This window comes from Cetorhinus maximus, chromosome 1, assembly GCF_964194155.1.
Source record: "Cetorhinus maximus chromosome 1, sCetMax3.hap1.1, whole genome shotgun sequence".
In the NCBI taxonomy this organism is placed as follows: Eukaryota; Metazoa; Chordata; class Chondrichthyes; order Lamniformes; family Cetorhinidae; genus Cetorhinus; species Cetorhinus maximus.
Genome location: NC_135879.1, coordinates 177480255 through 177494820, shown reverse-complemented (window position 1 = coordinate 177494820; position 14566 = coordinate 177480255). Strand labels below are relative to the sequence as shown.

Sequence of the window (14566 nt, the reverse complement as noted above, 5' to 3'; positions counted from 1 at the left end):
TCCTACTAAGCATCGGTCTACATAACTTTAACACATCCAAAACTATCCTGCTCTCCTATCAAACATGCCAACCCTCAACCTCTAATGGTTTCCCATTCCCACAGTGTGTTCCTCCTTCCAATGTCTCCCACCAGCCCCCCAACCTCTGCAGCCACTCCCATTCTTTCATGCCAGGCTGTGCTTTGCTTTACTGTACCACCTTTCGTTTGCATTCTCAACTTTCAGAGGAAGGGTCGTTAGCCACCTTAGTGTAATGTACCCTGCAACACTCCTGAAGTCTCTACACTTTGCTACCTCCCTCCTCACCTTTACAAGCTTCCTCAAAACTCAACCCTTTGAATATGCTTTTGGATACCTCTCCTAATTCTTTTTTTACTGCATTGTGCACATCTTCACCTCTGAAATGTCCTAATTAACCAACATTACCGGAAAAACAGATTATTTGGTCATTATCAGATTGCTATTTGTGGGAGCTTGTTGTAAGCAAATTGGCTGCTGCGCTTCCTACATTATAACAGTGCCTGCACTTCTTATGTACTTCATTGGTTATAAAGCGTTTTGGGGCTTCCTGAGGTTGTGAAAGGTGCTATATAAATGCAATTTCTTTGAGATATCTACTACATTGTTAATGCTGTATCAGTGCAAGGTTTTGTTAACAAGAAATCAGAATATTTAACTAATATTTAACTAATTTCCTGTTTAATCTCTGTTAGACATTTAGCACCCACTCCTTTTTGATCATCGCGTGCTGAGTGTATTTTCTTGTAAATGCATATGCATGGATGGTGCATAAAGATAATACCCCAGTTTGAAATACCCTTAATCATTCTTATAAAGGAAAACAGATGCCTATTAGACAGGTTTATAGAAATTAACTTTGACAGCTTAAAGGTTTAGCTGATAATTAGTACCAGAGTATGTTATACTAATGATTCCCCTTCTTAAACTCCCCCTTTACAAATGCAGTTTGTATTTCTCAGTGTCTGTTTGCTGCTAAATAGCCAGGACACTAGGAAGTTTTATACATTGTAAACAACAGCCTAAACCTGATGACAGGGCTTTATCAATTGTTGTTCTGTATCAAAAAAAAGGTTGAACTTATATAGTGCCTTTCACAACCTTGACCACGTAGAAGTATGTGACTTGCTCTATCTTCATTTGGGGAACAACCAGAAGTTGCTGAGGGGTGACATTCTCTGCAAATCATCTCAAAAGCATCCTGCAAACATTAGTGGCTCCTTTCCTACCATACCTCACCGTGGGCAGAATCTTAACTGAACATACCTGTACGCAGCAGGCAGGCCGATAGTAAGTCAGGAACTCATTTGTTGTCTTAGTGGGCTTTGTGTCATGATAACCCACGCTCTGTCAATGAAGGATCTTCATTTAAAGGGAACCCACAAGGGGTCAGAATGCCTGCAGGAACCTTGCTTCTGAATGATACTGATGGCAAGAACACGACAGGAAGATCTGCGAAGGCTGCTTTCCCGGTTCTCTGACTCTTCTTGGAGATCATGCTAGAGGCGATGAGGGCCAGAGGGATGTGCTGTCTCCTCTGGACTCTCTTCCTCAGGAGGAAGAAGCCAGTCACCCAAACTAAACAGGTGTGGCTGGAAGATGCAAACACTGTCAATAACAGGAATACGGTGCCCAAGTGCCTGGATACAGCTTCAGAAAAGGCTTAATGACCTCATTTAGTCAGGAAAGGTGTCATACCACTTTCACATGGCATCCATCACTCTCTGTCTTCCTTAGCATTCTCCTGAACAACGCTACTCTGACTGACGCACCTTACAGTTCCACACTTCCCTTTCGCTCCAAGCATCGCCTCACATCTCCATCTGAACAGCCAACACTCGCACTAACCCTCATCCTATTGCCATCTCGCACCCATTCCTCATCAACACTCTCTACAAATGTTCTCATTCTATCCTCATACACGTTACATTTCTCACACTTATAACTCCCTGCTTTCTTTCATTACAGAAGAGAGCAGGGGACAAAATTTTTTTTGTGAGGGGTCTTTTTGAGAAAAAAAACTGCCTGCTCAATTTTAGTTGAAGACTACTTTTCGATTTTCAGGGACTCCTGTTTTATTTTCACTAACCAGCACACACACACACACACACACACCGCACGCACCACTCAGCCCCTGTTCCCCACACCCTGAGGTGTCAGAGGGGTAGTCAAGTTGGTGAAGGTAGTTGGAGGGGTCCCATGGTTGGCCGGGAGGGTACTCAGGAGTGTAGTCGGGGGGATGGGGAAGGCTGTCAGGGTGGGTAGTATAGTTGGGGGTTGTCGGGGGTGGGAAGGGTAGTTGGGGTGTCCCCTGTGGGCTCGGGAAGGTAGTCGGGAGGGTTGAGGGGGAAGTCATTGTAGAAACACACTCTGGGAGGCTTCTTAGTTAAACAAAACTAACTTTATTTACGTGTGAGCTTCCTTGGCTGCTTGTATCCAGCCAGCCCCTCATACAGTCATCTTTTTCTCGGAAACTCTTCTCTAGAATTTATTCCCCCGCACTAGCCACACATTGGCTGAACAAATCATGTGACCCCTACTTAGTTGAACTGATCTTAAAGTGACAGTCATCACAGTCAGGGTGTGTGGAGGGTAGCTGGAAGGTGGCGGGTATTTGGAGGTCCCATGTGGGTTCGGGAGGGTAGTCAGAGGGTGGGGGGTGGTAGTCAGTGAGTGGGGGAGTAGTCGGGTGGAGGGCGGGGTGGTAGTCGGGGATGGAGAGGGTAGTCAGGTGGGTGGGGGGTAGTTGAGGCATCCCGGGGTTGGGGGGAAGGGTCAGTACTATAGTTACCCAGGAGTTAGAAGTGGTTTTAATTCTTCTAAAGTTTCCTGAGTAAGTGTTACTGTAAGGCAGTTGGAACCATCTGAAGCCTGCAATTTAAATTGGAGTATCAGATAGTTCCCAGTGTAGGACAATTGCCCAATGCATCTTTGGGGTACGCCGCTCCCCACTCCCCACCCCCCCACCCCATCTCCTAGTTATGACACCCTGGAGATTGGAAGTTATGGGTCAGTATATTATCACAAACGTTTTAAATTCGGTATCTAGGGCCGCACAGTTCATTGAAACTCATTATCTAGAACACCTGTTACTTCTGTAGGTGGTTTCATGATGGACCTTTTCAATGTTAAAAGTGTCACGTTGTGTTTAACACAACAGACACAATTTTATCTTGAGAATCAATTGCAATGAGATTGTACATCTGGCCACCTGAATTCTAAAAATCACTTAAAAGTCTTTGCCAATTTTATCAATTGCCTTTTTTTCTCCCTGTAACTGAAATTTCTAATCTCAAAATATTGAGCATTCGAGAAAAAGTTTATCTAGAAGAGGTTTTAAATGTATCGTGTAATTCCTTTCCAGCACTTCCAGTTGTGCTTCTAACCAACAGGGCCTGAAGCCCTGATGATTTCAGTACTTTGATATTTTTTCTGCTGCTGCTCACTTTAGGTGGTTTCTTAGTCACAAAGAAGATGCTGGATATGTTTAAACGACCCACTGATCCCCCAGAGTATAATTTTCTGTACCTGCTGCCTGGCGGGGCTTTTGTTGGAGGTTATGCAGTTGCACTGGACAATGATTATTCTATTGAACAGGTGAGACACTTCTGTGAACTGAATCTGTAAATCTGCTACTCAAAGCCAGGTCTACTTCCCTTGTCTTTTTTTGTTTGTGTGCTATTTTTGCAAACTTTATTAACTATATCTTGTAGTCTTGAGAGTGAGCAACGTTAGTACCAGATAATAGAACACTTAATATCAGAAACAACAATAAGTTGCATTTATATGAACAGGAGTAGACCATTCAGCCTATGAGCGTGTTCCGCCATTCAGTGACATCATAGTTAACCTGTACCTAGCTCCATATATGCACCTTTTCCCCCACCCCTTAATACCTTTTGTTAACAGAAATTCATCAATCTCAACTTTAAAATGACCAGTTGACCCAATGTCATTTGTAGTTTAAGGAAGAGAGTTTCAAACTTCGACCACCCACTGTATGTAGAAGTGTTTCATAATTTCACTCCTGAAAGGCCTGTCTCTAATTATTGGATTATATTCCGTAGCCCTAGATTCCCCAATAATTGGACATAGTTTCTCTGTATCTACCTGATCAGTTCCTTAATCTCAGAAACTTCAATCAAATCACCTCATAATCTTCTAAATTCCAAGGAATACTATTCTAGTTTGTGTAATCTCTCCTTGTAATTCAACCTTGGGAGTCCAGGTTTCATTCTGGTATATCAAGTTGCTCTCCCTGCAAGGCCATTATGGCCTTCCAAAGGTGTGGTGCCCAGAACTGCTCACAGTACTCTGAGTGTGGCCTATCCAGGGCTTTGTGTAGCTGAAACATGACATCTATTCCCTGTGTTCTAGTCCCCTACACGTAAAGGCCAGCATTTCACCAGGCTTTTTGATTATTTTCTGTACCTACCCTTGATACTTAGGAACATAGGAGCAGGAGTAGGCCATTCAGTCCATGGAGCCTGCTCCACTATTCAATGCAATCGTGCTGATCATCCACTTCAATACTTATTTCTCACACTATCCCTATGTCCCTTTACGTCAATGGCATTTAGAAATCTGTCAATCTCTCCTTTAAACATACTCAATGACTGAACTTCCACAGCCCTCTGGGGTAGAGAATTCCAAAGATTCACAACCCTCTGAATAAAGAAATTCTCCTCATCTCAGTCCTAAGTGGCTTCGCCCTTATTTTGAAATTGTGTCCCCGGTCCTAGACTCCCCATCTAGAGGAAACATCATATCTGCATCTACCTTGTCTATTCCTTTAAGTATTTTGTAGGTTTCAATGAGATCACCGCTCATTCTTTGAAACTCTAGAGAATACAGGCTCAGTTTCCCCAATCTCTCTTCAGAGGACAGTCTTGCCATCCCAGGAACAAGTCTGGTGAACCTTCGTTGCACTCCCTCTATGGCAATACTATCCTTCCTAAGGTAGGGGGACCAAAACTGCACACAGTACTCCAGCTGCGGCCTAACCAAGGTTCTATACAATTGAAGCAACACTTTTCTACTCCTGTACTCAAATCCTCTTGTGGTAAAGGCCAACATACCATTAGCCTTCCTAATTGCCTGCTGCACCTGCATGTTAACTTTCACTGACTTATTGATGAGGACACCCAGATCCCTTTGTACACCTACACTTTCTAATCTCTTACTATTTAAGAAATACTCTGCACATCTGTTCCTCTTACCAAAGTGGATAACCTCACATTTTCCACATTATATTCCATCTACCATGTTCTTACCCACTCACTAAGTTTGTCCAAATCGTCTTGAAGCTGGAAAAACTCAGCATCGGCGGAGAAGAGCACAGTTGACGTTTCGAGTCCTCATGACTCTTCAACAGAACTAAGTAAAAATAGGAGAGGGGTGAAATATAAGCTGGTTTAAGGGTGGGGGGGCGGGAAGAGAGAAGTGGGGGGTGGTGGTTGTTGGGACAAGCAAGCAGTGATAGGAGGAGGTAACCAAAAGATGTCACAGACAAAAGCACAAAGTGGTGTTGAAGGTGGTGATATTATCTAAAAGAATGTGCTAATTACGAATGGATAGCAGGACAAGCAAGGTACAGATAGCTCTAGGGGGGTGGGGTGAAATAAGACTAAAACGGCATAAAAGGTATAGATAAATGATCGGTGGAATACATTAAAATAATGGAAATAGGTGGGAAAAGAACAATCTATATAAATTATTGGAAAAAACAAAAAGGGGGGGGGAAGAAATGGAAAGGGGTGGGGATGGAGGAGGGAGTTTAAGATCTAAAATTGTTGAACTCAATATTCAGTCCGGAAGGCTGTAATGTGCCTAGTCGGAAGATGAGGTGCTGTTCTTCCAGTTTGCGTTGAGCTTCACTGGAACAATGCAGCAAGCCAAGGACAGACATGTGGGCAAGAGAGCAGGGTGGAGTGTTAAAATGGCAAGCGACAGGGAGGTCTGGGTGATGCTTGCGGACAGACCGAAGGTGTTCTGCAAAGCGGTCACCCAGTCTGGCCACCCAATGTAGAAGAAACCGCATTGGGAGCAACAAATGCAGTAGACTAAGTTGAAGGAAATGCAAGTGAAATGCTGCTTCACTTGAAAGGAGTGTTTGGGCCCTTGGACGGTGAGGAGAGAGGAAGTGAAGGGGCAGGTGTTGCATATCTTGCGTTCGCATGGGGAGGTGCCGTAGGAGGGGGTTGAGGCGTAGGGGGTGATGGAGGAGTGGACCAGGGTGTCACGGAAGGAACGATCCCTACGGAATGCCACCAATGGTGAAGGGATGATGTGTTTGGTGGTGGCATCATGCTGGAGTTGGCAGAAATGGCGAAGGATGATCCATTGTGGAGGCTGGTGGGGTGATAAGTGAGGACAAGGGGGACCCTATCATGTTTCTGGGAGGGAGGAGAAGGCGTGAGGGCGGATGCGCGGGAGATGGGCTGGACACGGTTGAGGGCCCTGTCAACTACCATGGGTGGAAAACCTCGGTTAAGGAAGAAGGAGGACATGTCAGAGGAATTGTTTTTGAAGGTAGCATCATCAGAACAGATGGGACGGAGGCGAAGGAACTGAGAGAATGGGATGGAGTCCTTACAGGAAGCGGGGTGTGAGGAGCTGTAGTCGAGGTAGCTGTGGGAGTCGGTAGGCTTGTAATGGATATCGGTGGACAGTCTATCACCAGAAATTGAGACAGAGAGGTCAAGGAAGGGAAGGGAAGTGTCAGAGATGGACCATGTGAAAATGATGGAGGGGTGGAGATTGGATGCAAAATTAGTAAATTTTTCCAGGTCCCGACGAGAGCATGAAGCAGCACCGAAGTAATCATCGATGTACCGGAGAAAGAGTTGTGGGAGGGGGCCGGAGTAGGACTGGAACAAGGAATGTTCCACGTACCCCATAAAGAGACAGGCATAGCTGGGGCCCGTGCGGGTACCCATAGCCTCACCTTTTATTTGGAGGAAGTGAGAGGAGTTAAAGGAGAAATTGTTCAGTGTGAGAACAAGTTCAGCCAGATGGAGGAGAGTAGTGGTGGATGGGGATTGTTCGGGCCTCTGTTCGAGGAAGAATGTGAGAGCCTTCAGACCATCCTGGTAGGGGATGGAGGTATAGAGGGATTGGACGTCCATGGTGAAGAGGAGGCAGTTGGGGCCAGGGAACTGGAAATTGTTGATGTGACGTAAGGTGTCAGAGGAATCACGGATGTAGGTGGGAAGGGACTGGACAAGGGGAGAGAGATAATTTATATAGATTTTTCTTTTCCCACCTATTTCCATTATTTTAAAATCTACAACTAATACCTTGTCAGTCTTTCCACCCCACCCCCACTAGAGCCGTACCTTGAGTGTCCTGCCATCCATTCTTAATTAGCACATTTTCTTAGATAATATCACCACCTTCAACACCTCTTTGATCCTTTTGTCTGTGACATCTTTTGATTATCTGCTCCTATCACTGCTTGCTTGTCCCTACAACCACCCCGCCACCTCAACTTCTCTCTTCCCCCGCCCACCTTAAACCAGCTTATATTTCACCCCTCTCCTAACTATACTCAGTTCTGTTGAAGGGTCGTGAGGACTCGAAACGTCGACTCTTTTCTTCTCCACCGAAGCTGCCAGACCTGCTGAGTTTTTCCCGGTAATTCTGTTTTTGTATAGGGTCCCCCTTGTCCTCACTTATCACCCCACCAGCCTCCGCATTCAAAGGATCATCCTCCGCCATTTCCGCCAACTCCAGCATGATCCCACCACCAAACACATCTTCCCTTCACCCGCCCCCGGCAGCATTCCATAGGGATCGATCCCTCCGGGACACCCTTGTCCACTCCTCCATCACCCCCTACGCCTCAACCCCCTCCTACGGCACCTCCCCATGCGAATGCAAGATATGCAACACCTGCCCCTCCACTTCTTCTCTCCTCACCGTCCAAGGGCCCAAACACTCCTTTCAAGTGAAGCAGCATTTCACTTGCATTTCCTTCAACTTAGTCTACTGCATTTGTTGCTCCCAACGCGGTTTCCTCTACATTGGAGAGACCAAACGCAGACTGGGTGACTGCTTTGCAGAACACCTTCAGTCTGTCCGCAAGCATCACCCAGACCTCCCTGTCGCTTGCCATTTTAACACTCCACCCTGCTCTCTTTCCCACATGTCTGTCCTTGGCTTGCTGCATTGTTCCAGTGAAGCTCAACGCAAACTGGAAGAACAGCACCTCATCTTCCGACTAGGCACTTTACAGCCTTCCGGATTGAATATTGAGTTCAACAATTTTAGATCTTAAACTCCCTCCTCCATCCCCACCCCCTTTCCGTTTCTTCCCCCTCCTTTTTGCTTTTTCCAATAATTTATATAGATTGTTCTTTTCCCACCTATTTCCATATTTTTACTGTATTCCATCGATCATTTATCTATACCTTTCATGCCCTTTTTGTCTTATTTCACCCCACCCCCCTAGAGCTATCTGTACCTTGCTTGTCCTGCTATCCATTCTTAATTTGCACATTCTTTTAGATAATATCACCACCTTCAACACCTCTTTGTCTTTTGTCTGTGACGTCTTTTGGTTATCTCCTCCTATCACTGCTTGCTTGACCCAAAAACCACCGCCCCCACTTCTCTCTCTCTCTCTCTCTCTCGCCCCCCCCCACCCACCCACCCTTAAACCAGCTTATATTTCACCCCTCTCCTATTTTTACTTAGTTCTGTTGAAGGGTCATAAAGACTCGAAACGTCAACTGTACTCTCCTCCGCCGATGCTGCCAAACCTGCTGAGTTTTTCCAGGTTTTTTGTATTTTTTGTTTTGGATTTCCAGCATCCGCAGTTTTTTGTTTTTATTTTTGTTTTTACCTCTTGAAGCGGCTTTGCATCTTCCTCGCAACACACATTCCCACCTAGTTTTGTGTCATCCACGAACTTGGAAATATTAGATTTGGTCCCCACATCCAAATCATTGATATATATTGTGAACAGCTGGGGCTCGAGTACTGATCCCTGTGTTATCCCAGTAGTCACAGCCTGCCAGCATGAGACTGACCCACTTATTCCTACTCTCTGTTTTCTTCCTGTCAGCCAACCCTTAATCCATGCCAGCATATTACTTCCTATCTCATGTGCTTTAATTTTGCTAACTAACCTCCTGTGGGGAACTTTAACAAAAGCCTTCTGAAAATCCAAGTATACCACCTCCGCCGATTCCCCTTTATCAATTTTGTTAGTAACATCCTCAAAAAAACTCCAACAGGTTTGTCAAACTTGATTTCCCAGTCATAAATCCATGTTGACTATGCCCAATCAGATCATAATAATCCAAGTGTCCATTTATCATATCCTTTATAATAGATTCTAGCATTTTACCTACTACTGATGTAAGGCTGCAGAGCATGCATAAATGGGTCTTTTTCGGATTGGCAGGATGTGACGAGTGGACTTTCACAGGGCTCTGTGCTGGAGCCTCAACTTTTTACGATTTACATCAATGACTTAGATGAGGGGAACAAAGACATGGTAGCTAAATTTGCAGCTGACACAAAGATAAGTAGGAAAGTATGTTGTGAAGAGGATATGAGGGGGTTGCAGATGGATATAGATAGATTGAGTGAGTGGGCGAAGATCTGGCAAATGGAGTTTCATGTGGGAATATGTGAAGTTGTTCACTTTGGCAGGAAGAACAAAACAGCGGAGTATTACTTAAATGGAGAATGGCTGCATAATTCTGAGGTGCAGAGAGATCTAGGTGTTCTAGCACATGAGTCACAAAAAGTTAGTATGCAGGTACAGCAAGTAATTAAGAAGGCTAATGAAATGCTATCCTTTATCACGAGAGGGGCTGAACATAAAAGTAAGGATGTTATGCTTCAGTTATACAGGACATTGGTAAGACCACACCTCGAATACTGTGTTCAGTTTTGGTCTTCTTATTTAAGGAAGGATGTAAATGCATTGGAGGCGGTTCAGAGGAGGTTTACTAGATTGATGCCTAGAATGAATGGGTTGTCTTACCTGGAAAAGCTAGACAGACTGGGCTTGTTTCCACTGGAGTTTAGAAGTGTGAGGGGTGATTTGATTGAAGTATACAAGATCCTGAACGGCCTTGACAAGGTGGATGTCGAAAGGATGTTTCTTCTTGTGGGTGAGTCCAGAACCAGGGGGCACTGTTTTAAAATTAGGGGTCGCCCTTTTAGGACAGAGATGAGGAGAATTTTTTTTCCCTCAGAGGGTTGTGCAACTTTGGAACTCTCTGCCTCAGAAGGTGGTGGAGGCAGGGTCATTGAATAAGGCAGAGGTAGATAGATTGTTTGGCAAGAGAATCAAAGGTTATCAGGGTTAGATTGGAATGTGGAAATCGAAACACAAGAAGATCAGCCATGATCTTATTGAATGGCGGACCAGACTCGAGGGGCTGAATGGTCTATCCTGTTCCTATTTCTTATGTTCTTATGTCTGTAGTTACCTGCTTTCTCTCTCCCTCCATTCTTAAATAGTGGGGTGACATTTGCCACCTTCCAATCTGCAGAAACCATTCCAGAATCTATAGAATTTTGGAAGATGATCACTAATGCATCCACGATCTCCATAATTACCTCTTTCAACAGCCTGGGATGTAGGTTATCAGGTCCTGTGGACTTATCAACCTCAGTCCCATTAATTTCTCTAATACAACTTTTTTACTAATACTAATTTCCTTCAATTCCTCATTCTCCCTAGTCTCTTGGATCTCTAATTCTGGGAGATTTCTTGTACCTTCCTCAGTGAAAACAGACACAAAGTAATCATTTAGCTTCTCTGTCATTTATCTATTCGGCATTATGAATTCTCCTGACTCTGCCTGTAATGGATCCGCATTTGTCTTAACCAAATGTTTCCTTTTTACATTCCTATAGAAGCTTTTACAGCCCGTTTTTTATGTTTTATGCTAGTTTACTATATTTTATTCTCGCTTTCTTTATCAGTTCCTTGGTCCTCCTTTGCTGTATTCTGAAATCCTCCCAATCCTCAGTTTTACTACAATTTCTGGCAACATTATAGGCCTTTTCTTTTAATCGTATACAACCCTTTTAACTTCCTTTGTTGGCCATGGTTGACTGACTTTTCTTTTTGTTGTTTTTGTACCTCGAAGAATGTGTAATTAGTGTAAACAATTCTTTAAAGATTATCCATTGCCTGTGTACTGTCATACTTTTTAATGTATTTCCCCAATCCACCTCAGCCACTTCGATGCTCATACTTTCATAATTTCCTTTATTCGACTTTAACAATCTGGCTTCAGATTGAACTACCTCACTTTCAAACAGAATGTAAAATTCTATCTTATTATGATCACTCATCCTTAAAAGGTTATTTTACAACAAGATTATTAATTAGCCCTTTCTCGTTACACAATACTAGTTCTAAAATAGCCTATTCCTCAACATACTGCTCTAGAAAACCATCCCTAACACGCCCCAGAAACTCGTCTTTCACAGCATTAGTACTCATTACGTTTACCCAGCCTATATGCAGATTGAAGTCACCCATGATTACTGTGTTACCTATGCTACATGCTTCTCTAATCTCCTGATTAATACCATGGCTCACATTACCACTGCTGTTTGGTGGCCTATAAACAATGCCTACCAATGTTTGCTGTCCCTTGCTGTTTTTAGCTCTACCCAAACAGATTCCACATTTTGTTCTTCTAATCTGATATCCTCCCTTACTAATATACTGATCCCATCCTTTATTATCAGCACAACACCACCTCATTTTCCTTTTTGAATGTCCTTCCTAAATGTCGAATATCCTTGAATATTTAGTTCCCAGTCTTGGTCCCCTACAGCCATGTTTCTGTAACAGTAATTAAATCATACCCATTTACCTCTATTTGTACCTTTAATGATCTATGTACATGAATCCCTAAGTCTCCTTGGCCCTCCACAATTTCTAGCTTTTGACCATTTATTGAAATTCATTTTCCAGTTTTTCCCATTCACTCAGTCTATTAATATTCCTTTGTATGGCTATTTACCTACCTTGCTGTTATCAGAAAACTTGAATATAGGAACATAGGAGCAGGAGTAGGCCATTCAGCCCCTTGAGCCTACTCCGCCATTCAACTAGATCATGGCTGATCATCTACCTCCACACCAGTTTCCCACGCTATCCCCATGTCCCTTGATCTCATTACTATGTTGAAATCTATCGATCTCTGTCTAGAACATACACAATGACCGAGTATCCATAGGGTCTGGTTAGAAAATTCCAAAGACTGCTCTCTGAGTGAAGAAATTCCTCCTTACATTAGTCCTAAATGGCCAGCCCCTTATTTTGATACTGTGTCCCCTGCTTCTAGACCCTCAGTCAGGGGAAACATCCTTTCTGCATCTACTCTGTCGAGCCCTGTAAGAATTTTTTATGCTTCAATGAGATCACTGCTCATTCTTCTAAACTCTAGCAAATACAGGCCCAAACTCCTCAATCTCTCCTCATAGGATGATCCCATCATCCCAGGGATTAGTCTGGTGAACCCCTGCTGCACTCCCTCTATGGCAAGTATCCCCTTCCTTAGGTAAGGGGACCAAAACTGTACACACTACTCCAGATGCAGTCTAACCAAAGTTCTATACAATTGCAGCAAGATATCTTTACTTCTGTACTCAAATCCCCTTGCAATTTTCAAGGTGTTCAGTCCTATCCTTAATTGTAGACTCTAGTAATTTCCTGACAATAGGTGTTAGGCTAGCTGGCCTATAATTCCTGGGTTTCCCTCTCTCACCTTTCTTAAATAGTGGACTGGCCTGTGCAATTTTCCAATCTAAAGGACTGGGTTCTGAATGAAGAGAACCTTTGAAGATCATAATTAGGATGCATGCAATGTTCTCATGTACTTTCTTTAATCCCTAGGATGAATTTTCAACAGTTTTGCCCATTTGTCGCTCTTTAGGTTCATTATTTTCTTTGTTACTGTAACTTTGTTGATGTCAATTTTGATAAGCCCCTTTCTCTGATTCAGTATTAGTTTCCTTATTTTGTTTGGAATGTTGAACTCTTCCTCTGTTGTAAATACTAGCGCAAAGTAGCTATTTTTCTTGACTGCCATTTCCTTATTTTCACTTATAATATCACCATTATTGTTTTTAAGAGGCCCACATTGCTCTTAATCACCCTCTTTTATTATAATTTTAAGTGCTTTGGGTTGATTTTGCTATCCCTTGCGAGTTTCTTTTCACATTCTGTTTTTGTAGCTATATCTGTTTTGTCACTGTTGGCTCTACTTTATATCTTTCCCATTTACCAAGATCTGTGCTTTTTTGGCATTATTGTATACTTTATCTTTTACTTATACGTTGTCTCTTACCTTTTTAGTCATAAGCAGTTTTTTTTTAACAAATTGACCTCTTGCCCTTTAGGGTATAAACTGGTTCGGTATCACATTGAATTCTTTTTTGAACACCTCTGATTGATGTCCTTATTTTACCGATTAACAGATTTGCTCCATTTACTGTGGATAACCTGTCACGTTGCACTGAAGTTAGCCTTACCTAAATCCAGAGTGTTAATAGTTGTTTTGCATTTTTCCTTTTCAAGCACAATGTTGAATTCAATCATTTTATGATTGTGATTAGGTAAATGTTCACACACCATGCATCTATTAATCGATCAAAGGGAGTGATTGAAGCAAATAGAATAGATCCATTTAAGGAAAAGCTAGACAAGCATATGAAGGAGAAGGGAATAGAGAGTAAAAATGGTAGACTTAGATGAGGAAATATGGAAGAAAGCTCAAGTGGAGCATAGATACCAGCATGGGCAGGTTGGGCCAAATGGCTTGTTTCTGTTCTGTATATTGTATGTCATCCTACGTAATTAATCATGATAAAATCTAATATGGCCTTCCCCCTTGTCGGTTCTAGACCATATTGTTGCACTATCTGACTACTCTTCTCCCACCCCTCACCCCCTTCCCGAGTACACCCCCACAGCCTGAACACCAATGGAATCCCCTTAACCTGTCACGGGACCTCCGACTATACCTCCACCCACCAACTGCCAAACCCTCCCTGCCACCCCCCGCCGACCCCTCCACAGGACCCCTGACTACCGCTGCTCAAAGTGGCTGGACCTTTAAGCTTACTTGCTTTATGGCAACTCGTGCTGTAAAAAAGGGGCGTGCCTTCCTTTACCTCCAATGCTGCGGAACAGAAGGCCGTGGAAATCTGCTGCATTACACCCAGCCTGAGTTGGAAGGTGGGGTGAGATGGGAGTGGCTGGATTTCCAGGTAAGGAACTATGAATGAAGTGGCAATCTGACTCAATTGCCACTCCAACGGAAGTTACAGGACATTATGTCTAAGCGAAAACATCAGTTAATGCTGAACTATGACCAGCTTTATGTTGGGAACTGTGTTCAGTGGACTGGTAGTGCTGAAACTCATTTCAAGCAGGACTCTCCAGTAACTGGTTAGACAAGGATGTTGTCCACCACTTCTGACCAATATTCCTCCCTCAACAGCTATTCAGTTCATTGCTGTTGATAGGATTTAGCTGTGTGCCAAACAGCTGCGTTTTTGCTTC

At 43.4% G+C, this 14566-nt stretch overlaps 1 protein-coding gene across 1 annotated transcript in view; it reads left to right on the top strand.

The window, feature by feature from the left end:
• Positions 1 to 14566, top strand: part of LOC144685528 (NAD(P) transhydrogenase, mitochondrial-like) — a 186289-nt gene that overhangs the window by 93834 nt on the left and 77889 nt on the right. Inside the window, exon 14 of the mRNA XM_078550138.1 lies at positions 3470 to 3615. Coding sequence (XP_078406264.1) covers positions 3470 to 3615 — 146 coding nt within the window. The remainder of the gene's footprint in view (positions 1 to 3469; positions 3616 to 14566) is intronic.